Below are 14,471 nucleotides of genomic sequence, written 5' to 3' on the forward strand. Positions count from 1 at the left end.
AGTAATAATTATTTCAGATATTTATGATGGATTTTCATATTTTATGAATGCAATTCAGGGTCTGAAAAGAGGGTAAAATAAATTTATACTGCTTGGAAAGCAAGAAAGAGAAATAAGTTGGGAAAAAATAGCTCCTGGGACATACATTTGCCTGTAGTGGAAGTAACATCCCTGTAATATAATGTTAGCAACATCAAGTAACTTATCGTTATCTGTAGTGGCACAAAGTGCACACTTTATGTCTGCAGAGCAAAGGGCAGATGTTCATCCAGGTTGAGGCATGTGAGAATATGGAAGGCTAAATTACCAATGCGTTTTAAACATTTCACTACTGAGTAATGAATGTAACTGTACCATGTACATTATCTTCACAAAATGGTTCATCAGAAGACAAACAGACCACAAAGGAGTAGTAAAAAGACCTTTTTTTAATCACATAATTCGCAAAAAGCAAATGTTCCAGATCCACACAGAGAACGTAATGTTTCAAACAAATCCAGTGGACATCCTCTACAATTTCATTATATCTTTAACAAACATCAGCTTCATTTCCAACTTTAAGCAGGCTAAACTCTGAAGCTGACTGAGGCCATACAAAATGTGCATTGCTCTGCATACAGAATCACCACCTGCCTGACTCGCAAAAGTCATGCAGTTAACAGTACTATCCATTTTTTTTTTTTTTTTTTGCCAGACGTTACTCAACATTTCATTACTTTCCAAAATTCTCAGTTTAGATTGGATTATTCTGAAAAATACTTTTGTTTATGAGAAAAGAATCTCTGGTCTTTAGATTGTAATGTATTATTTGTAACTTTCAGAGTTTTATGTGAAGACTACATGGACGAGACGCTTTGACAGACCATAACAAACATAACATGACAAAGGGCCAAGAGCCCCGTTTTTAATGGCGCAGCCATGGAATCAAATCTTAATTCAGTCTTTTTGACTTCAAAAAAAACAACTTGCATTTAAAGTTTCTTTTGCAAAGACATCCTCCATCCTTTAATCTTCTTTTTTTCCAATAACTTTATTATTTTTCCAGTTAGTTTAGTTATATTTATTTTTACCCCTACCACATTAAAAACAAATATAATATTGCCAGCTTTTTGCAAGTGGTACTGGCCTTGTCCCTTGCAAAAAAAAATAAATCCTATTTACAGCCCAATACAAAACCACCAGATTAGGACACTAATACTTGCTGTGACAGGTTGAATTACAAAGGCAAGGTCACATAATTCTATACAACAGTGTTTTCTTGGCAATAAAACTCCTCTTATACCAGTCAGATTTGATTCCATCATCTCAAATCACTGTCCAATCCCAGTACCACTATACTGAGCCAAGGGATGACTTACTCTATCAGTCCAGACAGAGGTTGGTTGGTTGGTTGGTTGGTTTATTTGTGAGCTGTAGTTTATCTGACTCTCTTCATTTGTGGCTGGAGAATAGGTACATCTGCCCAGTCTGTGTGTGTATAGAAGATTGGTAAGCTGTTGCAGGACTCATGTGGCTTTTTGTTTCTGGTTGCTGTCTGTGCTCTCCAGGCTTGGTTGTACGGCAGGCTGTTGCTCTTTCAGCCGCAGGTGGCGTGGTTTCACAGGCAACACGATGGCCAGCAGTATACAGCCTATGTGGATGCAGAAGTACCATGACCTACAAAGTGATGGAGACGGTATAATGTCAACTCATGAATGAAGAAAAAAAGTTATGCATTTTTAGTATCTGTTTTTGTTCGTCCTTCCCACCTGTAGAACTTGAGCGAGGGGCCCACAGAAAGCAGAACAAAGGGAATCACTGTGTAACAAATGGCAATCTGTGTAGCCGCCCATGTGATGACATCATACACAAACTTGAGAGCTGGTGAACCCAAGAAGTATGGTCTTACATTGTGTCTCACCTGAAGGAGAATAGGAAACACACCATTAAAAAAAAGGGAGGAATACCAACTAACAACCCCCAGAAACCCAAGCAATAATAATCACCCCCCCTCCCTTTTTTTTGACGGTTGTTATTTACAACAACAAAAAAATCCCTGTGCTCTTTATGGCCAAGCAAATGGCAACATTACATGAAAGGGGCAGGAATATTCCCTATGTGAAGTGTACTTCGTGTTTGGTAGAATGTAATGTCACTCACAGCTCTGGCTGCAAGAGTGATGACGATGCCAGTGAGGAAGGTGAGGTAGTAGCCTGGGTAAGCCCCATGCCACATGGCTGACAGCAGGAAGGTTGCAGCTGTGGGGTTGTAGGGACAACGTTCATAACACACCCTACAAGACAACACACAGTGTCACACATAATAAAACAATATGAAATAATCATGCTAGCATATAAATAAAATGAGGAAGGAAATTATTCTTCATCTTTTCATCTAATGCTTATACGTATATGCTTATAGTATCAGTTGTTAGTCTGTTTGCTTATAATGACAACATGTTAATTATTGCTAAACTGGATAATTGTGAAAAAGCACCAGTAGATGGAGCCATCTCACACAGAGATTACTGAGATCTGTGGTGATACTCCTCATTCAATCTAGGACACGCAATATTTTAAACAAGCACAGCATTTTTCTAATTATGAAGGTATAGGACGAGTGACAGACAGGTACTGTAATTATACTACCATTCAAAAAGTCTGAGGTCAGTAAGATTTTTTAAAGCAATTAGTATTTTATTGATCAAGGATGCATTAAATTGATCAAAATTTATAATGTTACCAAAAAGACTTTTATAGCAAATAAATGCGGTTCTTTTTAACTTTCTATTCATCAAAGAATCCAGAAAAGAATCTATCATAGTTTCCACAAAAATATTGAGCAGCACAAATGTTTTCAACATGATAATAATAGAAATGTTTCTTGAGCAGCAAATCAGCATATTAGAATGATTTCTGAAGGATCATGTGACACTGAAGACTGGAGTAATGGCTGCTGAAAATTAGCTTTGTCATCACAGGAATAAATTACATTTTTAAATATATTAAAGTGGAAAACAGTTATTTTAAATGGTAATGATATCTCCCAATATTACTGTTTTTACAGTAGTTTTGATCAAAAAAATGCAGCCTTGGCGAATACAAAATGCTTTCAAAAGCATCAAAAATCTTACTGATCCCAAACATTTGAATGGTAGTGTACAATAGCAAAATGCGCTCTTCCTGTTCTTACCTTTTAAGCCAATGTGCTGTTTGAATGTTCCAGTTATCCAGGAATACCTTAAAGCTGGTGGCAAGCTGAAAATATAAGAGTTGACTTGACTGATTATAACACTTCCGATTCACTCAGTGGGGAAAAAACAACAACTTAAGAGCAACTGAACTGACCTCTATATTCATGATCCTAAGGTTGGAAATGAGATCCCATCGAGGCAAGCCATTACTGTCGTAGCCATTAAATCCAAATCCTGCTGCGTTATTGATGGCATCAGCTATTCAGAAAGACAGCATGAGTGTCAAGATACTCACATCAGATATAATAAATGTTATGAAACCCAGAATACACAGCACCAAGTTTGTTTCTACCTTTATGTAAAGTGTTATAATGGAGCAAGTATTTAGTTGTCAGGAATTCAGAGAATTCTGGAAATGCTTGATGTAGTGTTTTATAATTCAAAGAAGCGTGTAATGTAAGTACAATAAATACTGGTAGAGTTTTTTCTCTTACCATGTCAGAACCTACTACATGAATTGAATAACTGCATTCAAATATGAGTTTTAGTTCCATCTTTAGTCTGAAGAGGGCAGTAAAACACAAGTCATAAGGACTAACTCTGTGTCGCGTAAAATGTTAATCCCAATTCAAATGGGTCACACAACCAGTCTGCACAACAGATGATGGATGATGCATCCTAATGTGTAATTAATCATGCCCTAGGTGTAGCATAAACGATAATGGTGAAACGTGAAAAACAAACTACTGCTTGTGCTTGATTAAATTATTCTTTCCAGTATTGTTCAACAAGACACATATATAACACATTGGGGGAGAGAAGGGACAACTTGGAAATAGGAAAACAGACTAATAAAAGAAGTGGCATGCCTGTTTGAAATGAGGGGTCACTTATTTTTCTGAGGGGGGAATAAGACATGATCAATCTGCAAAGACTTGACTAGCCTATATATATGCAGATTGGTCATGTCTTATTCCCCCTCAGAAAAATAAGTGCATGATGCCTCAAAAAAAAAAAATTCAAAACGTGATATCCATCATCAGAACAGAAGCAAAGAGAAGATGAGACAAACTAATATCTTTCAATAAAGATCAAAACAAGAAAAAGATAAGAGAAATCTAGCCAGATGGGAAGAAAAGGAGAGGCAGGAAGTCCACGCACCCAGAGTCCAAACAAAGTAGTATTTAGGCCGGGTGGTCAGCATGGACAAATACAGGTAGACCACCTGAGCATAGAAGGGCATGGTAGCAATAAAATCATCATCAACGTTACGCTCCACAGGACAGACTTTGCAGACGGAGAGGAAGACCAGCAGAGAGATGAAGCAGGTGGCCAGTTTCCGGATGACTTCTGTCTGTTAAGAAACAGAAATGCACAAACTGATATGAACTTGGAACAGGCCAATCATATACAACTTAATAATTTTGAATAAAACATACTGTAGATAATGTACACTACTGTTCAAAAGTTTGGGGTCAGTGCATTTTTTTTACTGTTGTTCAACAAGGATGCATTAAATTGATAAAATATGAGAGTAAAGACTTACATTATTCTAAATGATTTCTATAGCAAATAAATGCTCTTCTTTTGAATTTTCTATTGATCAAAGTATCCTGAAATTAATGTAAAAAAATATACGCATAACGCATCACAGTTTTCACAAACATATTTAGCGGTATAACTGTTTTCAACATCAATAATAAGAAATGTTTCTTGAGCCCCTAATCAGCATATTAGAATGATTTCTGAAGGATCATGTGACACTGAAGACTGGAGCAATGGCTGCTGAAAATTAAACTTTACTTCAGCTTCACGGGAATAATTTACATTTTAAAACATAACAAAATAGAAAACAGTTGTATTAAATTAAAAATATATATACGTAATATTACCGTTTTTACTCTATTTTTGATTAAATAAATGCATAATATCTTTCCCCAAACTTTTGAATGGTAATGTATGACAACATTTGTTCAGCATTTAAGTTCCCTGTGACATGAATTGGTGTATAATGTGATGTTATAAAAAAAATAATAATAATACAAACAACTTAATAAAACGAACATTTGGTGAAGGGTCATTCAGTCTGCTCTTCCCATTGACTTTTCCTTTGGTCTCAAGGTCTCTGTGGCGATACGGGGTGCCTTCGATGAAGGCAATGTAATCGTTATAAGAGCTGGTGGGACCAGCCAAAATCCCCATGAAATTACAGTTGTAACTGAAGTACTCCAATAAACTGGGCATCCGTCTGAATGACACACAAATACAGGATGATTTTAGAAGTGCATTAGGACACGAGTAACATCATATCTAGTAAAGAGGACTTGAGATAGCTTGTAGTTTTAAATATAAAGGGCAAAGTAACTAGTTTTTGAGACCACAATTATACACTCTTAATCAAAAATGACATTCCTTCATTTAATTTAGTCTTTGTATTGTCAACAGTTTGATTTTAAGATTCTTTTTAATCTTCATACCTTATGGCCAACAGTTTTTGACTTTGGTTTAGTTGATCTTCTTTCCTTGCCATTCCTGTAAACATACACACACACACACACAAACATCAATACAAACATCCATAATAAAAGTCCCAGGTAAAGCAAATAAAGCAAATAAAGCTTCAGTCCGCAATCAAGTTAAAGGATTAGTTCACCCAAAAATGAAAATTCTGTCATTAATTACTCACCCTCATGTCGTTTCGAACCCGTAAGACCTTCGTTCATCTTGTTATTTTTTTTCTTTTGCGCACAAAAAGTATTCTCGTAGATTCGTATAATTGCAGTTGAACCACTGATGTCACATGGATTATTTTACAGATCTCCTTGCTACGTTTCTGGACTTGGGAACATTTCAGTTGCGTTGCTGTCTATGCAGGGTCAGACAGCTCTCAGATTCCATCAAAAATATCTTAATTTGTGTTCCGAAGATGAACGAAGGTCTTACGGGTTTGAAACGACATGAGGGTGAGTAATTAATGACAGAATTTTCATTTTTGGGTGAACTATCCCTTTAACTGCATGGAAAAGATGGACCAGTATATTATTCAAAATGTCTCCTTTTTCTGTTTTCCACAGAAGCAACAAGTCATACGGCTTTGGAATGACATTGAGCTGAGTAAATGATGACAGAATTGTAATTTTTGAGTGAACTATTCCTTTCAATACAATTTAGCAGGAAATCTTGATGTTTGCATTTGAGCACAGTGAAAGTACCGTAGGCGTACAAATTCTTAGCTTGTGAGTTTCATCTAACTCTCCCTGGCCTCTTCCTGATTTACAGAGGTAATTAGAGAGGGAAGAAATGTGCTGTAAATTGACTTGGCTCAGAGTTCATGTGGTCGACTCATGAGTCTCCTCTGCCTCAGTTGTTTGTCTTCCCGCACGATAAGACAAGGCAGGGTGACCCAGAGTAAGTGGCTTGAATAATTTCTTGTTGTTTTATCGCCACCCTTATGTACATAACAAGACGAGCCACTTAAATATTTTCATTACGGTTTATGGCTGACTCAGTGAGCAGCAGCAGTGCAGAGACAGAGATTCACCCACAATAAGCACCGACATGTCCCAGAGCTAGTGATGGAGGTCAGCAAGGACTTCTATGGGGGAATTTGTCCTATTAGTGTCCTACGGACCATAGGGAATATCAATGACAGGTTATTCAGGGCAACAAGCGAGTGAAACCACTTTATAAGAGTCCTGGCAGACAGCTCACATACAATTTATATCACAAAACAATTTTATATCACAGTAACAGAATATATCACAATATAGTTATTTGTACTGGAAATCAATGAGAATTGCTTTATATGTTAAATAATCACATGGTATTGCCCATTTCTGGATAATCCACTGAATTAAATACTTTCCAAATGAAAGGTACTTCATCTCATTTGATTATGTTCTATATTTATCTGGACTATGATGAGCACTAAAAGATACAATCATTCATAACAAATGAATGAGAAGTCTGACATCAGTGCAAAAAAAGCATAATGTTACGTAATATGACTCAAAACAGTAAAACTAACATTAAAAATGGATAGTTAGGACTTAAAACTGATAGCTGGCACATTTGTTTATTTCAATATCAATGCCTCAAGTTTCAACAACACCCATTTATAACAAGTTCTTCTAGTCTTGACTTTTGTTCGTATTAAATTATCACTAGACAGCAATAAAACTAGACTGTGTTGAGAAAATTAACAATGTTAAACATGCAACAAAAACTAAATAAAAACTATATACGTTAAACAAAAAAAAAAAAGTTGAACTAAAAAACAAAAAAACAAAAACTAACAGACAAATTGAAAATAATAAAATAAAATTCAACATAACTATGTGCAGCATAAACAGTACAATACAATTCCGCCATTGCACAGTGTAAATCATCATATCGTCCAGTCCTACTCTTGCACTAGACATTCAGTGAGGATAAAACAGAGAGTAAATCTTAAGGGAATCCACTCTGTTTAGAAGAATCTGCATGACAAAGGTTTGCAGGCCAGCAGCTGAACTCAGCAGAGGACAAAGAAAGGAATTAGTGATAACGGTAATATTAAGAAGTGTGGTGTGGGGAGCACACATCATAAGGGTAATCTGTCACCCTGTGGAACAATAGAGGGGTGAAGAGCAGGAGGGTGGCTTGTTTTCATTTGCTTTCATTTCATCCCCGCTGCCTTCCATTTCTTTAATTAGTTTCTCAGGCCCTTTGGCAGCACATTTGACAATCACAACAGCAGTCGTCTGGAACAGAATCCACAACAGAATCTCGATGCATCATTCCTGTGTGTATTCTCAACTTTAACCAAACACACACACATTCACTCACCATCATGGATCTCAAAAGCCACACTGGTTATCTTCTGTGTGATGACCATCATCGGCCTGTCAGGGAGAAAAAAATGAGAGATGTGAGTAGACAACACAGACAACGAAGCTCAGAAACTTCACACAGAAAGGCATATTCTTACCCTGTGAAATCTGCAGAGTACATTCCGTAATCAAAGACGTAAACCCGGGTGATTTGGCAGAAGCTTAGATAACCCAGGGCGACCACCAAACAGTATCTGCAATGTGAACCAAACAGCAGGTTTTACATTGCAAGACATTTCTGATGCATTAATGCACTTACGACCATTTTTGTGCAGATGATACACATAAATTGTAGTTTTACAAGAGCTTTGATATCATGAGGGCCTGGAGGATGCCATACGGAGAATTTTATGATCCATTAAATCTCAGAAACAAGTAAAAACTTTTTTTAAAATTTTTTAAATAAGCTAACAAAGAGCTCAGTGATATTTCCAGAAATGAACTCTCAGCTGTGATGAGGGCTTTTGATCTGCAGAGGATGAACAGCAGACTGACTGTGTGTGTGTGTGTGTGTGTGTGTGTGTGTGGATAAACATTACTTTCTACACTAATGAATGACATTATTGCTCCCTATTCTTGTATGATGCAGAAATTTTTTTTAAATGAAGGTAGAAGATGGGAAAAGACACACATATTCTTAAACACACACACACACACACACAGATGAAACTGCTAGTGCCATAGAGGCGTTTCATTATCGCTGATTGAGGGAAGGCTGCATGTGTTTGCTCAGTCTGTATGGTATTTTATATGGCTCTCTGGAACCCTGGATTGGCTAATTGAGGCACATATTTTAAATTATGTAAATTATATACAAAATGATATAAAATAAAGCCAAAAAAAGCATTAAATTAAGGTAAAACTACTAAAAATCAAGATATTTCTGTTTTTTCCTTTGAAGAACCGGAGTGCCCACTGTCTTGAAGAATCTGGATATATGAGGAAGTCTAATTTTAGAAGTGTGATTTATAGACCTGGAATAGTCATGTAAATTATTCAAATCATAAAACTCCATGGGCATTTTTAATGAATACAAATTTGTCTAGAATGTTCTATTTTCAAACTCTAAAATCACAAACAACTGGAAAAGTTAAGGGGCCTTCGAATAATGTTGTGGACAGTGAGAGTGGCATCGGTGCCTCTTCTCATATCATAAAATAATTTGAACTGCAAATAATATTTAATTTCCATTTAATTATGCGCTATATGTGCAGTATGCTACTCATGTAAGAAACTGTTTAAGCGGGATAAATGGACAGTCAGCCTGTCATTATCACAACATAAACCTTCACAAAACTCCGGTGTCCTCTGATCATGCTTTTTGGCAGGTTACTGGTTTTGTTTGATGGATTTAGTAGTGAGTTAACTAGATATCTACAAGCTTAACTGTATATTCTGCTTTGTTTTCCGAGTCATGTCTAAGAGAGAAAAAGCAGTGTGAACCAGTGCATGAAAACATGAACGCTGATTTCTCACAGAAGTGCTTTTCTATTGTGCATGCAAACATACTGACTGAAAGTTTAGTATAAGACAGCAGCCACAAACAACTTGTTGTGTTCTGTTCACTGCACATGATAACAGAGGGTCATTAGTCCAGTAATCGTGTGGTTTTAAAATGCAAGATCTGTTAATCTCACAGACAAAGGTAGGGAAAAGCAGATGAAGCTAACAGAGACTAGCATAACAGAAGCTCCCAGTCATTCTCATTATTTCATATACACACACACTCGCGCTGTAGTGATGACACATTCAGCTCAGGTCCCCAGATACTGCAGGTGTGAGTACAAAGATAGACGAAGGGTGTGTGTCATGCGTGCGCTTTCCATTCAACAATGCGAGTGTGTTTTGCAGGTCTGTAAAACAGTTTGTCCCCCAAATTAATGCCAAAAATAGAATGGTCTCAACCACCTTATGTTTCCCAAAACAACAAAACCAGTAACGTCAACAGCGTTTCTACACAGCCCACCAATAGAAGAATTTTCTACCTCAACAACTACCCCTGAATCTTCCTAAGACAGTGATATCACCTCATTTGAAACAAAATGTCCCTAAAGGGCCGTTTGGCAGAAGTCTGACAGTGAGGCAGTTTTATATTTACCACCTAGTAAAAAGTTTCTGGCAGCTGGCAGGAGATGGCAGAGGGGAAATAATGGAAGATTTTATTACACCCGTGAGGAGGACAGTGACTGATGGTCAGCGGTTGCAGAGAATGATCTCTTTCTCATTATAATTATCTCTGGGTCAGTTTTCAACTCTTTCATCAGAAGAGTCGGGCTCTAAGAAAGGGGACGACTTCTATTAGCGCGGACCTCAGTTCACCTTATGAATGAAAAGGGGGTCATGAAGGATTCACACACATCTGTTGCATGGGTTCTACTGAATGTTAAGTAAAATGTTTTTAATGTAATGGTGTTCATAACCAGTTTTACTTCTGTATTGTCACATATTTTCTAGTGAAACAGGATATGCAATAACAAAAACAACTTTATTTTATCCATCAGGGATTGACTGGGTTTAAAAATGAAAACTGATGTCAAATAAAATGGAAAATCAGTTCAGAGGCAGAGCCACTATAAGGTTGCACTATCTTTCGAAAATTTTGTTGTTGTTAGTATGTGTTTTTTTTAGTTAATACTTTTATTCAGCAATGATGCATTAAATTGATCAAAAGTGACATATAATCTAACAAAAAAATTCAAATAAATGGTGTTCTTTTGAAGTTTCTATTCATCAAAGAATCCTGAAATAAAGTATCACGGTATCAGCACAACTGTTTTCAACATTGATCATTTTTAATTGTTAAAAATATTTCACAATGTTAATGTTTTCACTGTAGTTCTGACCACATAAATGCAACATTGGTGAGCATAAGAGACTTTTCAAAACATAAAAAAAAATCTTACCAATCCAGGACTTTTGAATGGTAGAGTTCATTTTGACGAAAAATACAAGACAAAGCTTTTTCCTTTGTATTAACAAGCACTGCTGAATAGTTCAAAATTAAGTGCAGAAATTTGTAATAAAGACCCGATAAATTTGAAATTTAGTAGTATAAATTAGTAGTATACTATAATTTAGTATCATTTAGTATTATTTAGTAGTATAATTTAGTTGTATAGTCAGTTTATTAGCTTTTTGTGCAGTTTCCATTTTTGTGCAATGTCAACAATGCACTTGTCCAGCCATTTCATGGTCTCTTTAACAGTAAAAGGAGTCACTTTTTTAATGTTGCCTTCAATGCTATGAAAGTTAAAAACCAAACTTTTGAGTATTTTCAATGTTGTTATAGTCGTAAAATTATGGACTGACTTGTGCATGTGCTCAACTCCCGTCAGAATCATTATGCCATAAGTAATGCCGCTCTGGAGCAGGAAATGAAGAGCATACCTGTAGAAGAGAGAGAAAATGTTATTTCTATTAATACAGCACATAAGAGGAAACTTTCAAATGATACTTAAAAAGTATATAACCACTCAATGAAAAATGAAAGGGAGGACTCTAACTCTAAATATGGCAGCTGTAGGAACAGAGTTCCACCTTGCAGAAGAGCCTATGGCCTTTTTGATAGAGGTAAAGGTTAGATGTAAACGCGCATCATCTGGATCAGCAAAAAAACTGACCTAAAGAAGCAAAATACCATTATTAAGTTATTGGGTTTTGTTGCTGATTTGACATGTTATTGAAATATTGCCTGGACAAACAGTTTTTGAGATTTTGGCTTGTCCACATTTAAGTAGAAATGAGCTGAATTTGAATTACCCAGACTCACCAGGGAACTAGCTATGCCTTTATGTAAAGACAATAAACTTTATGGAAGCTTATCTGTCAGACACGTAAACAAACAGACAATTTAATAAGGGTTTGAAAAGATGCCACTAATTAGCAGCCAGAAATGTATCTATCCTTTATTATCATGAGTGTGGCCTATTGATCTATTTGTCTTATTAAATGAGATGTTAATGAGCTTCGGATTTTAGTCACCACGACACATCAATACAAGCTTGTGTGGGTCGACAGTGAATCTCACAACACAGACATTAATGTATCTAAAACTATGTTGGTATCGACAAGACTTTTTCTAATTTTACTCTATTAATAAAATTAAAAGACCAGCTGTTTCCCGCAAAGGTTTTTGCAAATTATACTGGAATTGAAAAATCTATTTTTATTGTTTTTATTAATTTTATTACTCACATTTTATTATTATTAAATGTCATTCAATTTAGCTATAGTAAATTATATGATTAGACACAAAAATTAATATAGAAATCTGAAGTATTTTCTGAATATGCAATATTGTGGGGGAAAAGTGCAGCATTATATAACCTTTAAACCTTCTTTTAAAAAGATTATTTTTCAAAAAAAAAATTATGAATAAATAAAAAATGTTTAGTTAAATTATAAATGTATATTATTATACCACTCACAATCCAAAAATGGGACCCACCAATCAACAAAATTCATTGTAACCATGAAAACTTGTATTTCTGTTTTCCATTTTTCAAATCCTTTTTTGGTTTGAATACATTTTGTTATGCTGTCTTTCATCTCACTGATGACTTTCTGAACAAAGGCTCAAAAAAATAACCAGTCACTGTTGCACTCAACTGAGGGAGTCATACAGGTGTATTTACAACTGGAAAAATTCCACAGAATTTGATACTTGACAGTGTACTACAGATGTCAGCTTCAGCTCTCTTTATTGTGCTATAAGCTGTTTGTTTGTGCTGTATCAAATGTGTGTCGTTTAACAGGCTGCTACATTTTCTATTGATTGGCGTCTGTTGTATCTTTCTGGAAAGTCACACCAGCACAAATCCTGCAGTCCAGCAGCAGGGAGTACAAGCAAAACCTGGTTTCAGTTTCCTTGTGGACACACAGAGAGGGATGCATCAGTATGGACTGCAGGCAAATACTCACCAGCCAAAGCAGAAGAGGGCAAAGTAGATGCCCAGCAGTGTGGCTACCACATGCCGCACAAAAGGACTGGTCTTGCTGGGGTGCAGATAGAGCCTGAACCACACGGCCGTTAGCAGAGCACAGAGCTGACATACTACGAAGTTCACCTAAAAACAAACAAACAAAAAACACAACTGGTCATCAACTGAACTTACACCATCACGGCCAAAAGACTGATACTTAGATCAGATGTATAACTTTTCAGATTGGTTTGTATATCACTTCTGAGGAAGAGCATTTTAAATAAATGAATTCATTCATTACTTTATTTAAACACATTTTTAAATGTTACAAATGTTGTAAATTTTAAATTACATTAAATAATTATTTTATTAATTTTTTAATTGTTAATTAAACTTCTTGAAAATAAAACGATGTTAAAACAAAATACAATATAATTTTTTTTGCTGTCAATTGATTAAAAAAAAAACTAATCACGCATTTTTTTCTGAAATTAATCATGATTAATCACACTTAACGTTAAAGTTTTTAATATACTTTTATATTGCAATAATTTTACATTCAATCATCAAATTAATGTAGAAACAACATAAAGACAGTATATTTTTTATATTTGTTTAATGGCATCTTTTTTATGACTGAAGGCGAGTATCACTGACACCAATAATACTGATGTCTTTATGAAATTGTTGAATGAAACAAACATTACAGTATAATTGATAGCTATCAATTTGAACATTTATTAGGCTTTAAAAAAATAACTTCTAATTTAAGTGAACTTAAAACAATTTTCACATAAACCCATTATAATAAAGGTCATAATTACCTGTGCCCTTCAGCAAGTAGGAAATATACAGAAACTGAATAAACTTATCAAACACTAAATTCTAAATTAAATATAGATGAATCCTTAAAGCTACAAATTTGATTGATTATTGATTTCCTCGTTTCTTTTGTTCTTTGAATAGCAGACATCACAGCTGCTGGGTTATTAGGTTATTTTGGTTGCTTTAAGAGCTCCAGCTCCTGAACATGACGCGGATCTGACACGCATCGTATTTTCTCACAACTCTTTACCTTTTGTGACACATTTCTGGTCTTATAGTCTCTATTAATGAGTTGATGAGTTGAATCAGGTGTGTTAGATGAGGGAGACAGTGCTGGGCTGCTCCAAAACAATTTTGAAAAATACTGCATTTCAGAGACATGCTCTAAAATGGGACGCATATATGACAAATACTTACATCCATGCACAGTTTTAAAGGGGTCATATGACGTTGCTAAAAAAACATTATTTGGTGTATTTGGTGTAATGCAATGTGTTTATGCGGTTTAAAGTTCAAAAAACACATTATTTTCCACATACTGTATATTATTGTTGCACCCACTATGCCCCGCCTTTCTGAAACGTGTAGATTTTTACAAAGCTCATCGGTCTGAAAAGAAGGTGCTCTGATTGGCTAGCTATCTAGTGCGTTATGATTGGCCGAATTCCTCAAGCGTGTGAC

The 14,471-nt window shown here is 35.6% G+C and overlaps 1 protein-coding gene across 1 annotated transcript in view; it reads right to left on the reverse strand.

Annotated features, from left to right (window-relative positions):
* Nucleotides 1-684: 684 nt before the first annotated feature.
* Nucleotides 685-14,471, reverse strand: part of LOC107756580 (membrane-bound O-acyltransferase domain-containing protein 2-like) — a 38,504-nt gene continuing 24,717 nt past the window's right edge. The window contains exons 2-13 of the mRNA XM_016573750.1: nt 12,964-13,109; nt 11,353-11,430; nt 8,142-8,237; nt 8,000-8,055; nt 5,650-5,704; nt 5,237-5,420; nt 4,334-4,526; nt 3,327-3,430; nt 3,172-3,236; nt 2,140-2,272; nt 1,749-1,900; nt 685-1,656 (exon numbers count right to left, since the gene is read on the reverse strand). Of these exons, the coding sequence (XP_016429236.1) occupies nt 1,506-1,656; nt 1,749-1,900; nt 2,140-2,272; nt 3,172-3,236; nt 3,327-3,430; nt 4,334-4,526; nt 5,237-5,420; nt 5,650-5,704; nt 8,000-8,055; nt 8,142-8,237; nt 11,353-11,430; nt 12,964-13,109 (1,413 nt within the window). The 3' untranslated portion in view covers nt 685-1,505. The remainder of the gene's footprint in view (nt 1,657-1,748; nt 1,901-2,139; nt 2,273-3,171; nt 3,237-3,326; nt 3,431-4,333; nt 4,527-5,236; nt 5,421-5,649; nt 5,705-7,999; nt 8,056-8,141; nt 8,238-11,352; nt 11,431-12,963; nt 13,110-14,471) is intronic.

Source organism: Sinocyclocheilus rhinocerous, unplaced genomic scaffold (genome assembly GCF_001515625.1).
Source record: "Sinocyclocheilus rhinocerous isolate Xijiao unplaced genomic scaffold, SAMN03320098_v1.1 scaffold683, whole genome shotgun sequence".
Lineage (NCBI taxonomy): Eukaryota > Metazoa > Chordata > Actinopteri > Cypriniformes > Cyprinidae > Sinocyclocheilus > Sinocyclocheilus rhinocerous.